This window comes from Rhipicephalus microplus, chromosome 8 (assembly GCF_043290135.1).
Source record: "Rhipicephalus microplus isolate Deutch F79 chromosome 8, USDA_Rmic, whole genome shotgun sequence".
Taxonomy (NCBI): Eukaryota; Metazoa; Arthropoda; class Arachnida; order Ixodida; family Ixodidae; genus Rhipicephalus; species Rhipicephalus microplus.
Genome location: NC_134707.1, coordinates 46,140,381 through 46,161,626, shown reverse-complemented (window position 1 = coordinate 46,161,626; position 21,246 = coordinate 46,140,381). Strand labels below are relative to the sequence as shown.

At 45.7% G+C, this 21,246-nt stretch overlaps 1 protein-coding gene across 1 annotated transcript; it reads right to left on the bottom strand.

Moving 5' to 3' along the window:
* Positions 1–2,690: 2,690 nt before the first annotated feature.
* LOC119164418 (mitochondrial inner membrane protein Mpv17) lies at positions 2,691–13,856 on the bottom strand. Its single transcript, XM_037416608.2, has 2 exons — positions 13,526–13,856; positions 2,691–3,672 (listed from the first exon to the last, which is right to left on the bottom strand). Exons 1-2 carry the CDS (start codon positions 13,678–13,680, stop codon positions 3,222–3,224), a joined length of 606 nt encoding a protein of 201 aa, XP_037272505.2. The 5' UTR covers positions 13,681–13,856; the 3' UTR covers positions 2,691–3,221.
* Between the last annotated feature and the right edge of the window lie 7,390 nt (positions 13,857–21,246).

The window sequence follows — 21,246 nt, the reverse complement described above, 5'->3', positions numbered from 1 at the left end:
AGTGGCTGATCTTTGTCCTCGAATAAATACCCCATTTTCATTGCATGCTCGCACTGAATGAATTATTTGAATATTTTTTCCCAAGGTTCAGACCTTCAAATAGTTTCAGGTTTCGAATAGTGCCGATGTTACTGTTACGCACGTAACTTTGCAACCTGTACATCTCGTAGATCGAAGTGCAGTTGCGTCTCGCTACTTACAGCATTTCACGCTGTGCGCACGATCATTTCCATTTAGAATGAAACACGCCCAAACAACCTCGAAATCGCGCAAATGAAAAGAACAGCCGATAACAATAAATGCGCGTTTATTTACTCACCATCACAGAATGACAACTGCACAGATGGCAGTGGCACTACATCACAGACTGAGACGAGCCTGCCGGGATACGTGATAACTCGCCAACCGATCGAGGCGCACACTCTCAAGGCTCGTTCACACCGAAGGCGGGGCGGCTAAAGTGGCGAGGCGGCAACGCGGGAAGCGGAAAAAACCTCTCCAGGCGGCGAAAGCGGAAGAAAAACGCGGCGGCAAGGCCGGTCTCTCTCGGAGCAATGTTTTGCCGCCTGCCGAGGCTCGGCGCTTTGCCGCAGCCAATCAGAACACCACGCAGCGGAGGCGCGGTGGTGGTGCGGGTGTACGTTTGGGGAAGTACTGACACGTCATAGCGGCACGTCCAAAAAATCACATGACATTCGCCTCGTTTGCTCAACACCTCCTAAAATCTAACCGGCAAGCTCAACCTGCGCGCAATTCAGAGCATTCAAGCCCAAGCACTTAAGATATGCCTTGGATTATCCCGCAGTGCTTCAACGGCTGAAACCATTGCCATCGCTCAAGATCACTCGATAAATACGCATATTATTACCGAGACAATGCGCATGCACCTCAGACATTATGCCAGGACCCCTTTTCACCACCTGGCGAGCCTAGCTGCTGAAAGGCCCCACACGACATACGGCACTAATGTCTACAAGCATCGTTCATCGTTTGCTGAGACATACGCACCTGCATCAAAGCCACTGCTTCCTCCTTGGAGCTTGAGCCGGCCGCGAGTTCATTTAATGATTCCAGGAATGAGGAGAAAATCGGAATTACCGACACATGCCCTGAAACAACTGAGTCTATTCCTACTGGAACAAAACTACAGTAACCACGTGCACATTTACACGGATGGCTCTACTACGCCGTCTAGTTCAGGTGGAGCAGTGGTTATACCATCACAAGGGGTAACTCGGTGTTTTAAGACTTCACGTGTGACAACTTCAACGACGGCAGAACTCGAGGCTCTGCGCAATGCACTGGAACACATCAATTCAGAAGAAAGACCAGGTAAATGGGCTGTGTTTTCTGACTCAAAACCAGCGTTACAGTGCCTGATATCAGTTCTCCGTCACGGATGCCACGACTAATTGACCTACCAAACCGTGAAACGTCACCACCTTTTAATACAAAAAGGCCATGACATCGTCTTTCAGTGGTTACCTGGGCATAGTGGTATAGGCGGCAATGATTCTGCAGATCATGCTGCTCGCACGTCACATAAAGAAGCGAACAGCGTTCCCATTCCGCTTTCAAGAGCGGATGCGGCGAGGCAGATTCGTCAACTGGCCCGCAGTCTCACACTGACTGAGTGGAACACACCAAGCATACGACGTACAAGATTGCACGAGCTCGACCCTTCACTACAACTCCGGCCTCCACCCGGCCTAAATCGACGTGCAGCTTCGCTTCTCTATCGCCTTTGGCTGGGAGTTGCTTTCACGAAAGCTTATACCACGTTAATCGGAATTACTGACAGTGCGGCGTGCGATGTTTGCGGCACAGAGGAAAATATCGAACACCTGCTGTGCCATTGTCATCGATTTGCCTCAGACAGACAAGTACTTGCCAACGCAATGCGGCGACTGGATGATCGGCCTCTTTCTGTTCAGGTGTTATTACAGCAACGTCCACATGCCTCGACAGCCCACAAGGCAGTGAAAGCCCTGCTGTGTTTCCTGAGAAAGACAGGCTTGTGTGAACGCCTCTGACATGCGGTAGAGTTCTACACGCTGCAGTGAAATTACTGTCAGTCTCTCCCCCACCCTTTCTTTTCTTTTCCCTCTCTTCTCTCTTTCTCGTCTTTCTCGTCCCCTTCCCTAATCCCCCAGTGTAGGGTAGCCAACCGGATGTCTTTCTGGTTAACCTCCCTGCCTTCTCCCTTTTTGTTGCTTTCTCCCCCCTCCTAAAATTCTTAGGAGGTGTTGGTCTGCCGCGCGGCCAGACGAAGGAGGCATGCAGTCTGAACAGGTTCACGTACTCGCCGCTTCGGAAATCCCGCTTCGCCGCTTTGCCGCACCACCTTCGGTGCGAATGAGGCTTTAGTGCGCCTCCGAGTTTCTATTTACTACAAACAGAGCAGAAATGTTCCAAAGCACTGTAACTTTTTCCAAAGCTCTTTACAAACGAACTCTTTGGCCAATAATGTTTGCCTACACAAGAACGCCGTGAAAAGTATTTGTGGATTAGGCACGTAAAAATGTGTTTTTTTCTTTGTGTTCTCTTTTCTTGCCTTGCTCCTGTTAAGACCATTCTTTTTTCAACCAGGCTCCTTCACATACGCCAGCAGAATTGTGTTTTTGGTAGAAGAGCTGTGTCTCCGCCACAGCCAAGTGTATATAATAAGCGTGGTAGAATGTAACAGCATATTTAGAGATTAATAAGAGAATGGTTTTTGGTGTCATCGATGGTACACATGTTTAAAGTACCTCCAAGTACTTACAATACCATATGAAAGTAGTGCAAATGCAATGGCATAATTTGAATAGCTCAAACTTCACTCCGACGGCTTTTTAAACTCATTGGTGTATTTCTTGACGTCTTTAGTGTCTAATGAGATTACCAATGTAGTTCATGTGTATTTCTTTGTACTAATAACCTGTGGTCGACTAAGTGGGTATAAATAAATAAGATGTGATTATATTGCCTACGCACTCTTTTCTACAACTTAACCTCATGAATTATGAGGCGGTTCACCTACGAATACTTCTTTCTCACTTGCTTCGTTATCGGTCGTGTTTGAAACATGGGCTCTTAGCTTTGCGAACTTCAAAGCTACTTCTCAGTAGCCTTCGTACACCGCGATCTCGCAGTGTATTGCAGTTCGTCCACAACTGGCTTTCACACAAGTTGTCCTTTTTGACTTCAAGGTAGCAGCTACTGTACACCTATTTAGTTCCTTAGCCGTCCCTGCTTGGCACAAGCGTTTTGAAGTCCGTCAACTTCGAAGGCACTACATCGCCGTGGCGCGCCCTCTGCGTCCTGTTGGCTTTGCTCGCCAGATACGTGTTCCACACGATAGCCACGCAACTGCCGAACACCTGCCGATAGTTGAAGGGCACGAATCTAAAGTTGACGAACTGCGCCACGGGCCAGATCATGTACATGGTCTGCAGGATCTGGAGATAGTTTGCGCGCAGAGAATGCTCGATCTCGTCCCAGGATCGCCGCTGAAGCGTGCCCAGAACCACCATGAAGCTGGGCACAAAGAGTGGGCCGAAGAGGGTTTGGTCTAGAAGCACTTTCTTGAAGACCACAGCGCCACCGGAGCCGCTGCCGATGACCCGCTCGAGGATGAGGTACCAGCCGCGGACGACGGGCCCGACAAAGCCGACTCCCATGACGAAGAACCTGCGCAATAGAATATTGTATACTAAGGTGTTGAGCAGCATCTGGCCAATCAGCTAATTTTTACCTTATCTCGTCACACGTGGCTGTCACAATAAAGGGGTCATGACAGGGACACCCAATAGTTGTGGTTCACGTAGGACTACGTAGGACTACGTAGGACTACGTAGGACCAATGTTTTCTGGGTTGATTTTGACATTTTTTGTAAAAATATTAGCACAACTCAGAGAAACGAAAAAAAAATCACTTGACGCAAGCACAGATACACATACAAAAAACTATCTGAGTTTAGGGTTTTTGCGGCTCATGACCTCTGAAAACTCTCTCGCGTTTAAAATTACTACCTCGTGTAGGAGTAAAAGATGGTACACGACATAGTTTTACCACCACCTCTCAGGCAAGTAGTAAAAGGATGTCAAAATCCAGTTTTACCACTTAGGGAGTTTTCGATCACGTGACTTTTAACCTGCGTTTCAGAGTTTATTACCACGTGATGGCAAGGTGCAGCTGCTTCGGCGGCTTTCGCCCCATACCCCCCTTGTGACGCTCTCAGTGAATCTTGAAGGTACGCGAGGATCACAGATGTTTTTTTTTTGTTGTTTTTTTTTGGCATCGCCGTGCCTCAGAACTGACCTCGAGTCAACGGACTTTTACTGGAACTGGATGCAGCATAAGCACAACAAGCGAGAACAGCATTCTGTGAACGAAAAAAAAAACGACGGGGGGGGGGGGGGGCGGCTCTCAAAAAAGAAAAAAAGAAAGAAAACCTGCTGTGGAAAGTTGTCCTGCATATTTTCGCAAATTGTTGGCTTTTGCTCGGCGGTGGCCTTGGAGACAGACGGTGCAAGAAGCTCGGTATCTGTGTGTCTGGTTGGACTGATGGATTTCACGTGCTTCCTACATCATCGAGTGACCGTGCGCTTCAGAGCGCCTCCGAACCTTCACGTCGCGGATATCTCGCTTCCGAGCTGAATCGCGAAGATCTGCCAGTGGTAACAAAATCAATCTGGCGTCATCGTCCGTGATTGCCTACTAGAGAAGCAATAAGTGAAATGCTTCACTCTGTCGTCGGAACCGAGCCGCGGCCGCCAGTGACCAGTGGGAGAGTGTGTCGCCGGGGCAGGTGAAAGAATCATCGCATATATTTTTTTCCACAGTAGGCGATGTCTGCATGAGTAAAGTGCTGCCCGAATTGCCCATCTCATGCACCAACTGTTCTCAAACATGTAGCACGAAGCCGATACGAGGCAGACGGAACCAACAAGCGGCTACCGGTGAGCACGAAGAAAACCCGGACGGTGGTCTTTCGTTGGAAGTATGCATACACCGACCCCTCCCCGTAAGATTGCCGTCAAGTGTTCATTTCTGTCTGAAATGACGACGAAATTCGCACAGGATATGTGTTCTGTGATCGCCAGCTGTGTTTCATCAGGTAGCCGTGCTCCTCGAAAAGACCTAGCACGCCGTCGGTAAGCAGCTTGTATGCAGGCGTGGACCGCTCTTCTACGCCCGTTGTTATGAATACGTGCTGCTACTGTGTTTGTGCACCGTCGTTCAGTGAAAATCATTGAGCTACCATGGTTTGTGCGTACTTAGGTATATTTTATGGACTTGTGCATCAGCACTGCTAACATGCGTGGGGCCATGAGCCCGGTGTGCCAAGTAATTATTGGATTATCAAAAAGGTGAGATCGGGTAGATTTATAATAAAAGGTCGGTGTGACATTTAGTTCCCTGCAGCCCACCTCAAATTTACTCTTGCACCTTCAACCGTTCTTGTTAATCGATGCAAACAAAGAGGTCTCCTACTGGTACTACACGGCCGGTCAAAAAGTCGTGCCTATATATACCGGACTATCGAAGTGCAGTCGAGCAACGCGTGCAGTCTGTTCAATAAAGAAAAAAAAAAACGCGTGCAGTCTGTTCGAGTGGTGTATCATTGTACGTTTGTAGTGTGTGCGCGTTTGCCTGTATGTGAATCAATGTGTCAGCAATTCTGCCGTTTAATAAATTCAATCAATTCTGCCATTCAATAAATTTCTCGACTCTGGGCGAATGCACCCGTCAATTTTTATTTTTTTTTACCACCGGAAATAACTCCCAGGAATCACCTCAAAAACCTTGCGAAAGCAGTAAAAATTTACTCTCTCTATACTCGCTCAAAAACCTGACTGGTGTAACTATTTACTACTCTCCCTACGTTCAAAAACTCATTTAGCACGAGAGTAAATTTTTGCCTCGATAGTAGGTGGTAAAAAAAAAACAGGAAAGGTAGAGCGCTAGAGGACAAATGGTTTACCCAGTTTTTGAGGTTATTTCAGGTCATTTTCGTTTCGTGTGTAGATTTAGCCAAACAAATTTGAAGTGCGTAGCTTCAACATATTTTGGTAATTCATCGACCAAGTAGGAAAAAAACAGCAGAGCAGGTAAGCGTGGAACTCCACCTCTTCGTCATTATTATTGATTGTGTTTCGAAAAAAAAAAATTCCGGCAAAACCAATGGCACATCTTTTCTCTCCAGTCATCAGGAAGCACTATATAAAATTTTGAGATAAGTTTAAGAGGTTGACCGGCCATGCATTGTTCGATATCACGTGAAATCTCCCTAAAGTAATCTACAATTTAAATCTTTGGAGTAACATCATCTATTGATAAGTATGCACTAAGTGGTTTAAGGACGCACTTAAGATAGGATATTGCTATTGCGTACAACTCTTAAAAGCGAAGCTCAAGGATCTCCCAATTATTATTTTTTGTTTTTCCTGTGTCCCTTTTGCGCTGACCGTCATGAGTATGTTCTGATAGACGAGTCGCACAAATGCCAGCAACACTAAGAAGCCCCGAATAGTTCAAGCAACCTTGGGCCAGCCCGTCGCTGTGCATGAAAACAAATAAAAAAAAGCACGCAAAAAGGCGGCATTCGTGTGACTCAAAAAAAAATATGAACGTGAGACAGACGGCTCATTTCGATGTGAACACTTCATGTGATTCACGTGGCATGCATGCCAGCCGAACACGTGCACGGGACTGCTCATGCACAATGGCGACCATTGGCTGTTTCCTGTACATCCGTAAAGAGTGCACTATAACAAATTTATGTTACAACTCGTCTATCAGCCCCATTTGCTACATAACTAAAAGCTAAGAGTTTATTGAGCTGAAAAATATACGTAAAAATTAGGGGACCCAAAAGCTTAGCTTTTAGGAGTTGATCCCTCCTAGGTGGTCCCCATTTGAACCCAAACAACCCTGGTTCGGTCCCCAATCTGGTCTCAGATTTTATTTGCATTGTTCTCGATTTTTTCGGTTACGCATAAGATGATTTTTCGCTCACAATCAACGACGCCAACGCCAGAATGTCTGCGAAACGATCTCATTAACGCTATCGCGTTAAAATGCATCATAAGTGAAGACATCAGTCAGAATACTCCCCACCCCCCTGGAAGTTCGCCGGCTATGAATTTAGCCCTACACCGGTCACCGAAATTTTTGCCATGCCACCTGAGACGTACTGTGCTCATTAGAACGGATCCGCTATTTTCCACCAAAGCTTCAGCCGCCACAAATGGTTAAGTTCCAGAAAGTTTGAAATACTCGATTGCGAGCACAGTTAAAGCACGGGAGCAACATAGTTCGCCGGAATGCAGATGCGCGCACAGCAAGCAGCTTGTTTCATCACAGCTCGCGAGCGCGCGGATAGGAAATGACTCACCAGGCACTAAAAATATCGGTCGGCCATAAAAATGTCGCATAAATTAAGTGTACGGCCAAATGCCCTAAAGCTTAGCCAGCTTGTTTGTGAACGCACGAATCAAACCACATAACGCAGATAATTTGCCTAATTCTTGATCCAACACCCACTTTTCGATCGTAATCTGTGACATACTACGATCGATTTGGCAGATTACGTAACTTCTGACATATTACTATAAAAATGACTGTCATGACATTTTTTGGGGGGACAGGCCAAGGGACCGAGCAAACAAAAACGAAACTAAAAGCTTAACCTATTTACCTAATTAGTACCTTGCTGTATTGTGTTTATTTGCGCCACCTCCAACAAAAATCTTATTCAGCCTAGTTGTTCGCCTTTCCACCGGGTTTATAGCATACGCCAACGGTGACTGGTGTCATTAAAGAGAGGTAATCAGAAAGAAAAAAGCAAAATACGGAACAAACATCATGGACACAGTGCTATTTTAACCCAGGTCCACTGCGTGCCAGACAAGTATTCTATAAACTCTGAGCCATGCTGGTGCTTGAAACTTCGTTGCAGCAAGATAGGCATGTAGGTTTCCTGTCGGCAGTGCTTGAAACTTCGTTGCAGCAAGATAGGCATGTAGGTTTCCTGTCGGCAAAGTAATCGCGTTAATACTAGTAATAAAGCGTTCTAGACCAGCAAAGCAACAACAACCAGGTGCCACACAATGCGAACTGCGTAACGGGTGGGCTGTGCAGGTAACTGACCCATTACGAAAGCATCGGGCATAATTATTCACCGCCGTCCCCGTCACAAATTGAAAAAAAAATTGCTGAAATTTCTTGCAAGTGTGTTGCAGGTACCACGCTTCTCCGAAGAATGACGAAGAATGTCCCAGTGAATGTTTGCCCACTACACAAAAAGATTAGGATGATTTATGGCGTAGTGGGTGCCCTGCAAGTGTGCTCGTAGCAGTTAGCCAAAAAGTTCGAAGAAAAAGGCTACGAAAGGCCGCTCTTCCACCTTTCGCTGTGAATGCGCTCCACCTTCCTCGCAGGCCCGGTGGCTTTTTTTTTCTTGTTAACTACTGCCATCTGGTTTGTGGTACAACAATAACAAATACCCGCAAATTGCACGTCAAGCAGAGAAGGGCTGTTCGAGCTAATAAAAAAATATTTCATATGGCAGTTACAGCGCCCTCACATTTCCATGACATGAATCTACCAACTCTACCACAATACTACCGCGCGATGTTTGTGAAACGCTATGCATGGCAGGATTCAAAGGCGATAAATTTTCAAGAATCAATGCCGAACTAAACCATCGAAACGTTGTTTTATAACGTTCGTGTCATTAACGCGTGGTTTATTCAACGCGAATAAAACGCTGCTTTCTCTTGCCGTTTCGCTTGAATTCCGATTCATTCGCATGTGAGTGAAATTACAATCCGTATTATTTTTTACAGCAAAAGCTGTTATGAGATCGAACTCGGGTCACGCGCGGCGCTGTACTTGTCCGCCACCGCTGCCGCTGATGTCCGTAACCACTGTCGCACGAAATAAGACAAAAAAAATCTAGTACAAAGGACACAGTGTTGCTCGTGCTCGGGTCTGCTGCGTTCCAGCTCACTTCGAGCACCGAACCACGCTGGTTTTTTTATTTCTCTCTTACATGCTTTTTATACAAATGAAGCCTACGTATATACATAGCGTACAACATACATAAGGTCAATTCGACAAATGTACAATGGACGTTAGAAAGCAAATACCATACAACACACTGTCTAAAGGTGTTTTCGAGCAGCACGCTTCATGAACTCAGCACACCAGTCCGGCGGAAATCACAGTTTGTCATAGAAGTCTTTTCGCTGCACAGTCATTTGTAAAAGTGGCATCGCAAAGACACCATTGGTTCCGCATGCCTGTCCAACATGCGAGTTTTCGATCTTCGGACTTGTTCACGATTTTGCCTCAGACAGGCTTGATGTCGGGAAAGGAATCGTGTTACTATGAGTAATAATGCGTTTTCGAACAGCAAAAGAACAACCATGGGCGTCACGCAATGCGAGATGCGTAACGAGTGGGTCATCCAATGCTCCAATTCCAATTACAAGAGCTTGTTCTTGATCACCTAATAACTGTGGCGCATACCCACTTCAGACATAATTCTTCATCGTCGTCATCCGCTGCATAAAAACATTTCCACAAAATTCCTAGCAAGTGTTTAGCGGAAACCACGCTTCCCAAAAGAATGACGAAGGACTGCATAGCGAATGCTGGTCTACTACCCAGAAGTGATTAATATTTATGTCGTAATGGATACTCAGCAAGTGTACTTGCAGCAGTTACCAAATGAGTGTTTAGAAAAGACTCTGAAAGGCCACTCTTCCAGCTTTCATTGTGACTGTGCTGCGCCTTCCGCGCAGGCCTGGTGTTTCTTCCTGACTACAATCACTGTGCTGTTATTTCGACTTAGAGGTGTAACATGTTTACAAATTTTCCTTGTTTCTCGAGCGTTGTTTCTTGTGCACATTTGCATGCACGTGTTTTCATTGTAAGTGTAGGCGTATGGGCACATGCGCAATCTGACTTCTATGGTAATCTGGTACCTTCACACATCGTTATATTCACATATTGCCTATGCATTGAAGAATTATTACGATTGGTATTTTATTCAGCTCGATCTTTCAAGTTTATACGATTTTCAAACGTTATGCTTCATTAGACTTGTAGCGTCTGTAACTAAGGTTGTTTGCTAATTTACATATTTTAGTTGTAATAAATATGTTGCCCATGCTGCCCGTTTGTCAGGGGTCGTGGCCCGGTCGAGCGCATTAGAAGCTTTTTGAGCACAGCCCTTATCATCCCGAATGTTGAAATAAATAACGTTTCAAAGCCAAACTTTCAAAGTTCCACCTGCGCGACAATATCCAACCCGACAAATGTCAATCTGGTGGCCAGGATGCTGGCGGGAAAATGAGCCTTACCGGTACATTCAATGACGCCGCTTCGATTCACAGCTACACGCATTTTTTTTTCAGTCATTTACATCGTGAACATAGCATTCTCGCATAAGTACATCCGGTGAAACAAAAACGTTTTGAACCGTATGGCTCAATACTATTAGTGAAACGCGAGGTGAATGCTATTGTATTTGTCCTGCATGTGCTTCCGCTCTTCAAAGTAAAGTTGCTTCAGGAATTGTAATAATTTTTTGCATCACCAGTTATATTTGGCGATGGGCTTAATATTACTCTTCCTAATGCGATGCTTATAGGAGGTGCTGGCGTTATTAGGCGGCCATAGTTGCTTAATTTTACAAAAAAAATATAATCAAAGCCACAAACAAGAAAAAAAACCACCAGGCCTGCTGCACAAATATGATTATTTATGGCGCAGTGGACCTTGGAAGTAAGTTCGTAGCCCTTACCCAAAGACTGTTTAAAAAATCACAGCATATTCACTGAGTGAATGAAGATAAGAGGGGCGAAGTGTTCGTCAGCCCGCCCGTGCTTCCGTTCATCCGTTCGTTCCTGCTTCCGCCCGTCCGCGCGACCATTCGTGCGTCCATCCACGCGTCCGTTCATCTGTACGTGGGTCTGTCCATCCGTCTGTCCGTCCGTTCGTGCGTGCACCTATCCGTCCACACGTCCGTCTGCTAGTCTGTCTATCTGTCCGTGCATCCATGCGTCCGTCCGCGCGTCCATCTAGTGCACACTCCAAGTATCGCCATCTCCCACCCCGCATCCCCTGGCAAATATCCGCTCTAGAGCGGGTATGTGCCACCGCTGGTTACTTACGACCACTACATTCATCGGTGGATGTACAGACCCATGCCTTAAGGAGCTTCACCGCTAAAAAGGCTTTCACAGTCACCACAATAGCTGGAACAGCGGCCTCTGAAAGCCTTTTTTTAACACTCTTTGGGTAACGGCTACAACCACACTTTCAGGGTACTCGCTACGCCATAATCATATTTTTTGTGTAGTAGGCAGGCATTAACTTGCAAGAAATTTCGTTGCAATTTTTCATGTTGTGACTGAGGATGGTGAATAGTTATGCCCAACATTTTAATAATGAATTGGAGCATTCGATGACCCGCTCGTTAAGCAATTCGCATTGTGTAACAGCTGATTGTGCCTTGGTTGTTCTAAAACGCTTTATTATAATAACGCGATTTCTTTGTCCACATCAAGCCTCTCTAATGTTAAATGCGAAACATTTTTAAGTGAACTTCGGCGACATTGATATCTATCTATCTATCTATCTATCTATCTATCTATCTATCTATCTATCTATCTATCTATCTATCTATCTATCTATCTATCTATCTATCTATCTATCTATCTATCTATCTATCTATCTATCTATCTATCTATCTATCTATCTATCTATCTATCTATCTATCCACTTACGTTTGCGTGCTCTCGTGGTCACACCCTCAACTTGACGTGAACCAATATTGGCATGGGAGGGTAAGATGGTTTGACGAATATGACGCGCTGGCCAAGAGAAAAACAATGTCACAATCCCGTCACGTACGTCGTCAAACACTTACCGCCAGACAATGGCCCATACCCACAGGCGGGTATGTGCCGCTGGTATGCGGGTATGCGCCACAGGTGATTGACAACTTAGTATTTACCCAGGAACGACGAGAACACACATGGGTAGTTTTAACGCACGAGCGTTAATACCCGACTTCGGTAGCATCGACCCGACGAAGTCAAAGATTAAATGTCAAGTTCCAAGCTGGAACTGATGCGTGGCAATGAAGAATTTTACCACAGAACAACGCCAAGTCTCGGAACTACTTTTCAAATAGACGCTAATCTTTGTGAAACGTGAATAGTGGTTGCAGTGCTGCCTACCCAATTTTATAATCATTACATATGTACTCCTTTGATACAGTCATCACGTCGGGTTAACGTCAATTGTGGTAGTGCCACGCACTGGAGTTGATTTATGTAGCAGTGTCCAGGTCCAGTATCTGCGCGATCATCAGCGCTTCATATGAGCTTCTGGAGTTGCTAATACGCATGTTCCAGTTAGCATCGTTGCGCAAGTGCAAACAACTGGTTTTATAAACCTGTGCAGCTCTTCAACATATGTCTGTGTGTGCAGAATTTGTACATATCTTTAGCGTCATTTCAATAAAGAAAAGTACAACGCGATCACCTTCCCTCCGCATGCTTCGCATAACGTCGATTCCCAGGTACGTGGAATCTGCCGAATTTTCGTACAGTTTATTTTTCGCGCGATAGTGGCTACGGACACCAACGGCGGCGGCGGACAACTACGGCGCACGCGACCCTTGTTGTGATCTCATTACAGCTTTCGCTGTAAAAAAAATCAAATCGCATAATACTGCACGTCATGTCACCTCGTATTACCATAACACACCATTTTAAATAGAGGCAATGAGATGAAAAAATTCCAGTCATAAGAAAACACTAATATTTAGGCTAAGTTATCGTTTACACGCAAGTGTAACTAGTTCTCAACCGTTTCTAATATCCACATCACTGTCCGGTGTGTCGTATCTCAAAATTTTCTTTGTTAATTACCTTTGTACCGCTAAGGTAGCGACGTATTGACCGCATCAAAATATCCCGCGTTGTGAAGTTAACATATTTATCTCGCGCACTTGTCTTGCCTTTGTATGATATCCAACCTTGATTGCGTCCGCTTCGTTCCGCATCCCGGGATTTTTTTCTGGCTATTTCTCTCACTCTTGCGTAGCAACAGTGCACCGTCATTAAGGCGTAGTAGTGTTCATTCATGCGTTCCTTAATTTCTTGATTGACATGTTCATTCAAGAAATGGAAGGCTTAATCACTGAATGAATGAATGAGCGAATGAACACGCGAAAGTCCACTAACAGTGACCACGATTTGGTTTACACAAAATGTATGCGCGAAACAAGGATCATAAAACGATCAAATCACGCCAAACTATACGCCTACGGTCAGCTTAACCAGTAGAAAATGCCGTTCTCTAATATAACACAAAAACTTTCATTGATTTCTCCCTGATTATTTCGTCGTGACTGGCTGGGCGAGAAGCCGCCGATAAGTTATATACGGCCTATAGCCCAGAATGTCGAGTAACTTAATTTTTATGAAGAAATAAAGAAAACAAAATAAGAAAACGCACCTCGCCGCTCGCGGCACATCAATGTCGGGCCGTCGTTCGATCACCTTCTGCGCGATCAGGTCTCCAGATAACATCACAGTCGCTGTGGTGACCAGCTGAGTCTTCATCGGGTGTTCCCGCACCAAACGTGCGTACAGATGCCATACCTGCCGCATATCCGGAGCTGCGGAAGAGTCGTAGAGAATCGCAGAGCCGACGTAACCGAAAACGCAGCCCGCTCCTTGAGCCGCAAACCTTGACAGGGGCGAGGAAACCGAGGAAAGGTCTCGCTGTTTTGCGCAACCGCTATGCAAGCTATAAACTGCACTGACACGTTAAACGCGAGCACCAGCGGCGCCCGGCAACGAATGAAAGAGAGGCGGTACGAGATCTGGCCTTCTCTGACGTAACACGCGTGACGAGGCAGCCTCGAATGACGTCACGCACTCCCAGCTGTGTGCTATCATGCATTTCGCACGTGTGTGGGTGGCCTGGAAAGGTAGGCGTATGGCGCGCCCTCTTTACGTAGGAGAACACGCCACCGCTCGCGTGGCACATGCGTTCGATCCGTCCGCGGCGGCTGCATTTAGCGCCTCCACACGGTGCGCGCAAAAAACTCGACATACCTTACGCTCAGAGATTAGTAGTCGCAAAACCTCGGAGCCTACGGTTGCCTGTCCGAAGAATAGATGCCGCTTCTAGCGTTCCTTGCAACTCGTTCGAGGAATAGAAATATTTTCTCAGCTTGTGAGGAAAGGGGAGAACAAATGCAGGAAAAAAGAAAGCATAAACTTTGAGAATTGTGTACCTGACATGTGCCTCATATATTAAAGCTAAAACTTAGTTTCAAAAATAAAATGACTCGGGAACACGCAGGAGGTTATATAAATCACTAAAGCGCACAAATACATGTATACAGTTCAAACCAGCGTTGCCGAGTTGCCACTCTGGAATCAGAATGAATGTGAAATCATTTCACACTTTCGCAACCCCGGAATGGAATGGGAATAAAATGGCGACAAAGCTTGGAAGAATTGAATGGGAGTGAAATTAAGCGCATTTTTATGGAATGGGAATGGACTTACTTATTTTTCCAAAAATAGAGCACATTTTCGTCGACTTGCTGTTTTTCAAACTTCAAGCATTATAGAACGTCAGACTTTCAAATAGAGCAATAAAGCAGTAATTTAAAAAAGGCTTGGCTGATTACAAGCATGGTACGTTTATAAGGAACGCACCTACTATAATTGTGTCCGGAAACTACGACTATCATTCAAGTATTACTTTAATAAAACAAGACCTTGCATTTCAGTCACTAAAAATACGCCGCAACATCGCTCTTTTATGTCTGTTTCATAGGTACATTTATAGTAACGAGATTCACTGTTTGTTACTTTATTCTCCTGCGCGCACTTCCCAGCGCATTCACAGTGCCCATAGTTTTATGCGCATTCATGGCCACACGAAGGTATTTAACTTATCATCACTACCTCGAGCCATTGCATATTGGAACGGTCTTCCGGATCACGTTGTATCCATTTGTAACCGTGAAATTTTTTGTGACAACCTGATTTCGTTGCACTCTTGTATTGTATAGCGGTGTTGCACCTTGATTTTTGTAATCTTTTATATATGTATATATTTTTTCGTCTGCTTTTCTTCTTTATTGTTATTTCGTTTGTACACTGATGCGCCCCTTACTCAATGCCCTTCGATGGGCCTGTAAGGTATTTTGAATAAATAAATAAATATAAACTGCGTTGCTCCGAATATTTTCTCTGTTGTTGCCGTAAACAAGGCTTTATGTCATAGTATCCATCTTGCGGAAGTGTATGGTGGTGGCATAATCCCCCTCCCTCTTATGCCCTTCAATTTTTTCCCCCCTTGGTGGTGCCTCAGCCGCCTGCTGTTTTCCCATCCTTCACTTTGTTTTTGCTTCTGCCACCGTCGGCGACTCGGAAGCATTCGAAAAAAGTGCTTCTCTAAGTTGTGTTGCGTATTGACGCCGGTGCGATGCTTGTGTTTACTGCAAGCTTTTGATACCAGTTGGCGTGCAGGCTCGCCACATATTACAACTCCCCCCACCCCTTTCATTTTTACAATACAAACGATCCCCCTGGCCTACACAGACAAACAGACATGTGCCTTTGCCTAGAACTCAATCGCAAAGATATGTTGGTCCGCGCAGGACACAATCATGCACGATTGTGTGCAGAACACACTTCACACAGCCGTCCTGTATGCTGTGTGAACTGTGTGTGAACTGTATATATATAAAATATCGAACTTGTGGAAGCATTGGTTCTGGTAGCCAGCCAAAGCAAGCGATCCCACCCTCTCTGGTTGCCTACGCGGCGATTCGCTAAGTCCTCATTTTAGTATTAACACAGTGAAGCCTAAACACTATTAAAAAGAAAAACGTCATTTGTTAAAGCATGTAATTTTAGAAAAAATGCCCGCTTATTCACCAACTAAATACTAACCGCTGACCTGTCACAAAAAGCACTAACCTCCTAGTAAGTGAAGGAAATAAAGTGCTGATTAGTGAAACTTGCTAGTTTGCAAACTAGTGCGTGAATAGTGATGCTGACTCGAATAATTATGCATTATTGAATCTATAGCTATCGGGTGTTTGTTTATATGTGCTTGTACATTACCACATAGAGATAACTCAACTACAAAAGTATATATAAAATAATAAGCGAAGTGCGATTGTCAACGCAAATTATTAGTGTCCACTAATTACTTCATGCAATTAACATGGCGATTACGCGTGACAGGGAGATACATGGAGGCATGAACGAATCACAATCGAAAACATATACGCAAACGCGCACGCAGAATATCAAATCTTAGCTGGTATCGAATACTGCACTACTAGTTTGAAGGCCATGTGCGCTCCTACTTTGGAATAGCCCACTGTTTATTAGTTATCAGCCATAAAATTGAGAAAAATAATGGAGTTTTTACACATCACCGTCTACCCTTTTATATGTTCCCCAGAACGGAATCGGAATGGAATGGAGGTGTCCATTCCGCAACACTGGTTCAAACAAGGGACCCGGCGTCAATAAAAAGAAACAGAGGCTGCTTGTTGAAAGCACTTCGATAAATGAGTTATGCAGTGTTTCGATAGTATGCTAACAATACTTTTGAGTGTCTTTTTCATCTTGATACTGCACTGCACAAAGATATTTTTTGATATTTCATTTTCAATAACTCGCAGCGCAAGAAGGACACAGACGGAGACATGAGCGCTGCCACAAGCACTTGCCATCGCACTGCGAAAAATGTGGTTGTGGCTGATGGTGATGGAAGCAGATGTTTCGTTCCACCATAAGCTTCAGAACACAGTGGACATAAAGGAGGCCTTCTTCATCGACAGAGAAGGTGAAGGGTGCATAAGCCATCCATGTGTTCCCCTTAGCGACAAGGAGCTGTAATTTCAGATGTTCCAACTATCTTAGGATGCTTGACAAGTCCATTTTTTGTTAGTATGGCCTGTTGTGCAGATAGTTTTTTTTGTTTTTTTTTTTTGACGCGTGTGAATGCTCCACGTGTCCTGAAAAAGTACTATCCCGTGAATGACTCTGCTGCACAAATCGTGCCTTTCCTTTAATAAATTTTCAGTTGAGAGTCAGCGCTCGTGTTGTCCTATACTTCGTCTGCCACGGTCCTTCTTGCGCTGTGAGTTATGTGAGTTATCTTGCGCTGTGGGTTCAGACTGTGTTAACGCGCCATCTTTTTCTTTATCCATAGGAAAGAATTACCATTTGTTCATTCCACTACATTCGCGCATGCTTGAATGTCGACCTTTTCATGTACACATTCTGTGATCCGGCTTCCAATAAATCATCATATATATACAGTTAGCGCTTGTGTTTTTGATCTCGGTCCCATCCTCGCAAATTGAGTGCCACACTTACCTTTATGAATATAACTGCCAATACTTTGTCGAGGTTTGTCCGCGTGCTATGACATGAGCTGACGTGATATTTTAATTGTTAAAAATTAATTTCAGTATTCATAAGTACAACGTTTATAGGTTACCTAATTCCAAACTCCCTTTTGAGTATATTGAATACTAGCTCTCTAAAGAATGCTGACTTCACCAAGTTTGCTTCTAATCTCAATTACTTGCTACGAGCAATTCACACTAACTACGGTAGGAACACATTTAAATTCTCTACAATTCATCTTTGGAACAGGTTGCCGCTTGAACTGAAATCTATCACAAAGTGTTTGATTGGGCTGGTTGGTGCTGCATGGTAGACGAATAAAGTGCTTAACAGCGCAATCGACAGGAGGGGATAGACGAGATCTATCCCCTTCTGTCGTTTGCACTGTTAAGCGCTTTTTCATCTACCGAAATATGTGCGCTTATTTTCACTTTTCAAAAGGTCGATGTAATCTTTTCTTTGAACTCCTGATTGCTCACCTTAGTTATAGTAAATACTTTTTTCCCACTTGTGCTCATTTATTTTATATGTTTAATTTTTTGCCCGGGTAAAATTTTCATTTTTTCTTCGTTTTCATTTTTGCGCACATTTTATACTTATGTTCCGCATTGCCTGTGTGTGTCGTATTCGACATTGCAGTGAATTGCTTTTAATTTGTATTTCGCAGTGTTCCTTCCACTTTGTTGTAATAATTCATTTTTATACTGTCCTAGCGTTTTGCTGCTTGTTCTGCCTTTATGAGATTATTATTACCACCTGCTAATCTTCTGCCAATTGTTTTCAATTCACTTTTGTTGTGGTTTTTATCAGAAGATCCAGTTTTTAGTATTCATACCCTGGGACTCTCATCTATGCATGCGTTATGTACTTGATGCTTATGTAACTAATGATAAAAAACTTAAACTGAAAAATTCCCCCAACGCCCCGAAGGGATTTGTCAGGAAATGCGAATGTATTGCGTAGCGTTCATAACGGCATTTCGCACGTGAGAACCCAGCGTTGGAACAATATTTTCTGCTTTTTTCTTACACTGGAAAGCCAATAGCGTCGTTCGCCACACGTGGCGTTTTTCTGTCGCGATAAACGCGGTATGCGTTTCCATCCCCAGTAGCTAGCGTGCACGGTTAAAAAATACTACGAAGTGAACGAAACAAACAGCGTTCTCGGCTCTGCGTTAGCGTTTCACAGTGGCGTCTCGAGCACACATTTCCGGATGTTCTTGAAAGGCGCCCAGCCAGCGAATGGTCGAGAATGAGGCGCGAGCAGACGAGAAAGTTGGCGCAGGGAGGAGAGAGAATGAATGGCGAGAGAGGGAGCGGCGAAGCAGTGCACTTACTCTGCCCTACACTTTCTCGCTAAACATGCCCCAGTTGCTAGGGCCGGCCAGTCAGTCAATGAACTTTATTTACAAATTGTCCTGAGGAGCCGATTCCCCTCAAGAGGGAGGGTCGGCTGCGGGCGGCACCCACGTGGGGACAGGAAGAGCGAGCTCCTCCGCTAAAGTGCGGGCCCTCTGGACAGCCCGGATTTGGACCTCTTGGTCCGAGCTGGTAATCGCCGTCCTCCAGGCAGCTTCTGTGCTGAGAGGCTCGCCATCGCGCAGCGCCGCGCATTGCCAGAGCATGTGGGGTAACGTGCAACGTCTCTCTTCGCAATGAGGGAATTGCGGCTTTATGCTGTCGATAAACTTGCTGTACACTAAAGGCGACGGGTAAGTACCCGTTTGCAGCATTCTTAAAGTGACTGACTGGGCCCTAGAGAGTTGCGGGTGCGGGAGCGGAAAGCTACGCCTGGCCAATTGATAATTTTTGCAAATTTCGTTAAAGGTGAGGAGCGAATCAAGCTGCCGGATGCCATCCCCAAAATTAGATGCCGATTGCCCGTCACGGTGGGACAGTTCGCGTGCTCGGGCATGGGCAAGCTCATTGGCATTGGGGATAACAGGGTGGACATCCTTGCCCATGTGGGCAGGAAACCAGGTGATGTGGCCGTCGATTTCCGTGCAATGTGGTCTTTTGGTAAGAAGATGGGCCGCCTGCTCACAGACTGACCCGGTCATGAACGCTCGTGCAGCAGCTCGAGAATCAGTGAAAATGCGCGTGCGCAAGGGAATCGCCACGGCCATTGCTATAGCAGCCTGCTCTGCCCTAGCCGGCGTGGTATCTCGAAGAGATGCTGCTGTGAGGATTTTACCGTGATGGTCAGTGACCACAGCCACGAAATTGGATGTGCCGGGATACTGTGCTGCGTCAACGAACGCCACGAGTTCAGGGGTGGCAGCGGCGGAACTGAGGAGCGACCTAGCCCTAGCGGCCCGGCGGCCGACATTGTAGAGAGGGTGAACATTTCTAGGAATTTGTGAGACCGTAATCTGCTCCCTCAATTTGGCTGGAAGCTGTATCTTTTTGTCTGCTACCATAGTTGGTTCGCAGCCCAGAAACTCCAGGATGCGTCTCCCAGCTTTGGAAGAGGACAGTCGTGCAGCTTGTGCTGTTTGTTGCGCTTCTGCAATCTCACTAAATGTATTATGCATACCAAGAGCCTTGAGCTTTTCCTCATTTGTGTTGTTTGGAAGGCCCAAGACCCTCTTAATGCACTTTCGAATAATCGCATCCAGTTTCCCTTGTTCTTTCCTTTCCCACCTATGCGCTGCGGCAATGTAATTAATGTGACTCATAAGAAAGGCATGGAAAAGCCTCATGAGGTTGGCCTCACAAAGCCCTCCACGCCTGTTAGACACCCGAAGTATAAGCTTGACCATGCTCTCCCCCTTTGCCGCAATACGAGTCAGAGTATGAGAGTTACTTCCGTGCTCCTCCAGGAACATGCCTAATATCCGAATTTTATCGACACGGGGGATGGCCTGCCCTGACCGTGTGTGAATTTCGATCCTGATCTCTTCCGGCGGAAATGGAATAGTGGTGAACTTGCGTTTCTCCGGCTGTGTGTACAGGAGGAGCTCCGACTTGGCGGTCGACAAGTGCAGCCCCGTGCCATCCAAAAACTCCTCCGTGCACCTGAGGGCCTGCTGGAGGGACTCCTCAACGTCTCCGTCCCTACCCCCAGTGCACCATATCGTAATATCGTCCGCATACAGCGCATGTCCGATGCGGTCGATACGAGAGAGTTCGAGCGAGAGTTTCCTCATCGCGATATTAAAAATTAGCGGCGAAATGACCGATCCTTGAGGGGTTCCCCTAGGTCCAAGGTGAAATTCTTTGGAGCAGAGGTCCCCGAGCCGAATGGTGGCAACGCGATCCCTGAGAAAAGAGCGGACGAACCCGTAAAAGCGGGCCCCCAATCCCAACTCAGAGATCGAATCCAGTATGTGAGGATGTGAGATATTATCGAAAGTTTTCTCCAGATCGAGTGCAAGAATCCCTCGGACATCTCTGGTGTCTATGTCGAGAATTTGATGTTTAATCATTTTCATAACGTCCTGCGTAGCCAATGAGATTGAAAGGGAAGAGCTCGTTTTGTTCAATGTGATGGGAGATTCGGTTAAGGATTGCATGTTCCGCGACCTTACCCACGCAAGACGTGAGCGAGATCGGTCGGAGCGTGCCGAGCCCGAGAGGCTTACCAGGCTTGGGAATGAGGACGACAGAGGCCGTTCGCCACTCCTTCGGCACCTGCCCCGACTCCCAAACCCGGTTGACCTCGTCAGTTAGTAGCTCAATGGATCTATCGTCCAGATTTTTAAGTAGCCTGTTAGTGATACCATCTGGCCCGGGAGCCGATTTTCCATTGAGATCGAAAAGGACCGCCCTGATCTCTGCCGTG